General features: G+C 38.5%; 1 protein-coding gene across 1 annotated transcript; it reads right to left on the minus strand.

Annotated features, from left to right (window-relative positions):
* Positions 1-3: 3 nt before the first annotated feature.
* LOC111384144 (mitogen-activated protein kinase kinase kinase YODA-like) lies at positions 4-3,671 on the minus strand (the record flags this gene model as incomplete). Its single annotated transcript, XM_023008396.1, is given in 11 exon segments — positions 4-66; positions 247-354; positions 443-502; positions 986-1,061; positions 1,172-1,332; positions 1,656-1,718; positions 1,824-1,911; positions 2,170-2,502; positions 2,579-2,880; positions 2,883-2,983; positions 3,114-3,671. Coding segments are annotated over 11 exon segments (1,908 nt in total), but the record flags the coding sequence as incomplete, so codon positions are not given.
* Positions 3,672-4,666: the final 995 nt, after the last annotated feature.

The raw sequence follows: 4,666 nt of genomic DNA on the forward strand, positions 1-4,666 counted from the left end.
ATCCGAGAGGTTTTCTGGAATTGTTGGGAGTTCTTTACTATTTCCAATCTTGAACATGGCGGCAACCTTCAGGCCAGAAAACAGGTGCAGAGAACATATTCCAATCATTAATTGTTGCAAGTTCTCATTCTATCAACAATATGCACTAGGTGACGGTAAAAGTACTACACTGCCACCTTCATCAGATACGCAACACACTAAATAAAAAAAGTAAATTTTACAGAAATCAGAGTTCAAATTACTGACCCCTTCATAATGGCTCCAAGGAAGCTTCGATAAGGCCATTTCCAAGACGGTGCATCCGAGACTCCATATATCAACAGCAAGGCTACATCCTTTTGAATTCCTTATCACCTAAACAAGCAGGAAAGAAACGCAATCATAGAACTGGAAAAAAAGCCATATAGTGTTACGGTCGTGGACAAAAGAAAAAATTTCCAACCTCAGGTGCCATCCAATAAGGACTTCCCTTAAATGATAATGGACAGGTTTGCCCAGTGATCTACAAAACAGAAAAATGCACATAAATACTAATACCATCATAGGATGAAAATTCTATTTGATGAAAAAGCAAAAAACAACCGAGAAATATTCCTAAAACGTCAATATTAAGATGTGTAATAGACTTGAAAATTAGAGTTCAATAAGCTAAGGTGACAGGAATAGCAAATAAAGTAAAAATCTTAGGTATTATGGAGTCACGTGGTGCTAATTTTAAAGTCAAAACAGCAGTTGTATCTTCTCAATTAAATATGAACAGCCATTTTCACTTGTTGATTTTCCTTATTACAGTCCTCTTTAGGATACACATTATCTGATAACAAGAAAGGCTTATCGATCTGTGTTGCTTCCATTTTTCCTCGCATTTGGAAATTTGTTGGCAGCGCCCATTACGTAGTTCTTCTGGTAAGCCCTTTGAATGGATTGTTCATCTCTTGACAATTAATAGCTACTGAAGGAAGTTCAAAGAGAAGGTCACACTTACATGCTTTGCCATGCCAAAGTCAGCCAACTTGACACGACCAGTTAAATCCACGAGGATATTAGCCCCCTTAATATTCCTGCAGTAAATAAACAGCATAAGTGCCAGATGACGTGTTTAGAAATGAAGTAAGGTTAACAATCATGTTAGAACCTGAAAACTTATCCACATAAAGGAAATCAAATTTACCTATGCACAGTATTTTTGCTGTGCAAATATGCAAGCCCCGACAAAATTTGTTGAGTATAACTTCGGATAGCCGATTCTCCCAATTTTCCATAATCTTGTAGAAGCTTATGGATGGAACCACCAGAGACATATTCCAAATAGATATATAATTTATCATCCACCTAATCAAGCAAAATAATTTCAGAAGCAGTGGAAAGACAAGGAAAATAACTTCACGCCTATTTAGCAGCCAGGTTCACTTTACACGAAGAGAGTTATGACCAACGTTGTCAACATGGTAGTTCATATAGATATCAGTTAATGGTGTATTTCCATGAATTTCATAATAAATCAAAGAACTGTGCCTACTAAGTCAACTGCAAGTACTTTCTGTAAGCAAATATGGAATAAGAAATTTGTTGACTCAAATTTGAGATTTAAAGTTTTACATATGAAGCTGCATCATTATACGAGGGGTGACGAGGTATGCAAGAATACAACTGACCATTTCATATCCATAATACTGGGCAATATTTGGATGCCTTAAAGGACTCAATAATGTAATCTCCTGTAAGAAACAGAAATGAATGTTATAGGCATGAATGGATAAAACTGACGTGAAAATTGCAATCAATAAAAATCTTTCCATGTATCAAATGGCTTTAAAACTCACTTGTCCCAACTGCTTTGCACTTTCCTTCGACTTCGCATCATCTGAGAATAATGTTACCTCCTTCATAGCACACATTTCGCCAGTTTCACTAAAGCATCAGAAGGCCAAATGTGTAATATAAAAATCAGTTATCAACTTCAGGAAATTAATATATTAAAAAACTAACACATAGATACAAAATAAATATGTTAAATAATTTAATAAATGGTACAGATGGATTGAGAATTCCAAAGACCTGTTATAGGAACAAAAACCTTCCATCTAAACGTATGGAAACACAAATGATGAATTTTCCATAACATATAAAAATCAAGGAAAGTGGCACGCACTAAACTGATTCCCTCACCTATTAAAACCAACATAAACATGCCCAAATGTGCCTCTACTGAGCAATTTTCCCTTTTTCCAACATGAGCCAGAGCTTGTAAAAGTTTCCACTCGTCCAGGACTACACGGTACAGAAGGTGATGTTGCAGCTGAATTCGAATGAGAGAACATTGAGAAATTGGAACTTGTTAAAGAAGGAAGGGGCAGGCGGTAACTTTGTTGTTTTGTGTCATCCGGCCAACCAGTCTGCGAATCAGTGTGTCCCTTGCCAGCTCTTGGATGAAGTGGTGTAACAGCACCACTGTGAATTCTGGAACTAGGGCCAGGGCTTGTCATTCTCGGACTAGGATNTTGGATGAAGTGGTGTAACAGCACCACTGTGAATTCTGGAACTAGGGCCAGGGCTTGTCATTCTCGGACTAGGATTTGGTGAACATTCTGGGCTTTCTCTACTGGGTTGCCAAAATACTTGCCCTGACATATCTCCTCCCATTGAATTGTGCCCAGAGGTCTGACCTGAGCCTGGACTGGAGCAAGGACCAGAACCAAGAAATAGAAGATCTGGATAATGCTTTCCAGTAGTAAAAGCAGAACTTGTAACTTGCTCATAACGGGAAGATCTCATCGGGCTTCTCGAGGGACTTGACATTGAGCTATCTGGAGCACTGAAAAGGGCACCATGATGGGGGACTCGTAGATTTGGAACTCGACTGTTCAGCTGTCTTCTCGTAGAGGTGAAGAGGAGATATTTTTATTGGACGAGAGATTCACTGCAACAGGTGACTCGTTTGAGATTACTGGTGCAACAGCAGACTGATCCTTCACAAAAGTGCATAAGGAAAAAAAAGCAGGGAAAAGGAATCATGAGGTTAGTAAGGTGAGGGAAAGATTATACAGCCATAATCAAAATATGACTGAGAACAAACTACCTACAGTTCTTTGAATTTGGGAACTCGACTCACCTTGAAGGGCTGCCTGCAGCAGTTCGACTCCCAATTTCATAGTCAGATGCCAGCGGACTACACTGATGTGAGTCAGCTGGATCATCACTTTCGTTGGAGCATTCGCTAGAGGTTGAAGCAACAGCTACTTCACCATCTAAGTCAGTACGGCCCAGCCTGTATCACATGCATGCAGGTCTTGGGAGAGATCGAAACAACGATGGTTTGGAGAGCCTTTTTGAGTTCGGTTTTGCCACATCAGCCATTCCAGAATCTGTATTCCTTACATTTGCAGGGAGCAGATCTGGCGTGGGAAGTGGTTGGGCCTGAGACCTTTCTGGAAAACTTTGACATCTTGCAACGTGCTTGGAAGGCGATGTTGACCTTGACTCAACTCGTGACTGAGACCCTTTCTCTGAAACTGCGTCACTAGAATGTCTTCTAGATCCCCCTGATCTGTTGGAAGATTTACTTTCAGGACTCCTAAACTTCCTATTCAACGTGTCAATAAAACTCTCTTTGGATGTTTTCCTTTTTGCATCCTTTGAAGATGACTTCCCCCACCATGGAGGCATCTTTTCTGAAATTTTAGATCACAAGTAAGAGACTATTTCAATAGTGAAAACAAGATTGAAGTAAAATTGCTGCAAAAGAAGTATGCACCCCACTTCCTTGAAGCAATTAATAAATCTTTTACCACCGATCTGCCGATAACTTATGTTTCTGTCAGCGAGAGACTGGAGTTCAAAATTCCATCTTGAATGATTCCACTTATCAAAAAAATTACGTGTAATATTTTTTGCCACCATAAAAGACTGGGAAGATACATTCAAATTCACCTGCTCTAAGGAAGACCCTTACTTAATTAATTAATTTATTTTTTTCCTTTTTTGAGGGGATAGTGGTAAAACTTGGTAGCCAAAATTATGCATTGTTACCCACCATGATTCCGTCTATTTATCTTGCCCTATTTGAATAGATTCACCATTAATTCCATTACTCCTGAATCATGACCATGTAACATTCAGGAACTTCAACTCCACCAAAATCAAAAGAATCGAGTTAAAAACAGAAAACAAAATAAATAAATAATTCCACCTTTTCAAAGATTATAACCAGAGTTGATTTATTTTCTTGCAATTTATTTTATTCCTAAATTATCTACTAATAGTATTGATATATCATCAATTAATTAAAATATCAGACTTATATCTCAACTATTCGATAAACGCAGCTTTTCACAATAGATCTAAACGTAATTGGTAAAAAATTCAGACTTACCTCAAGTTCTCAACTAATCACATCTCACAAGCAAACAGCGCATCACTCACTTTTCAGATTCGAAGAAAATGGGGCCTTTGATACATACTGATCCTCCACCCCCAAATGCTGAAAAACCAGAAATCCAAGCAAGCAAGAGCTGATGCTCGATTGAAGAAATTGAATGGAAAATCTTCAGCAAGATCGCGCAGAGAGAGAGAGAGAGTGTGTGTGTGGAGTGAGAGCAGGCGAAAGACAGAGGAGAGAGAGGGGCGAAGAATGACTTTGCTAAATGTACATCAAATTTTAATAACA

The sequence above is a fragment of the Olea europaea genome, unplaced genomic scaffold (assembly GCF_002742605.1).
Source record: "Olea europaea var. sylvestris unplaced genomic scaffold, O_europaea_v1 scaffold2855, whole genome shotgun sequence".
Classification (NCBI taxonomy): Eukaryota; Viridiplantae; Streptophyta; class Magnoliopsida; order Lamiales; family Oleaceae; genus Olea; species Olea europaea.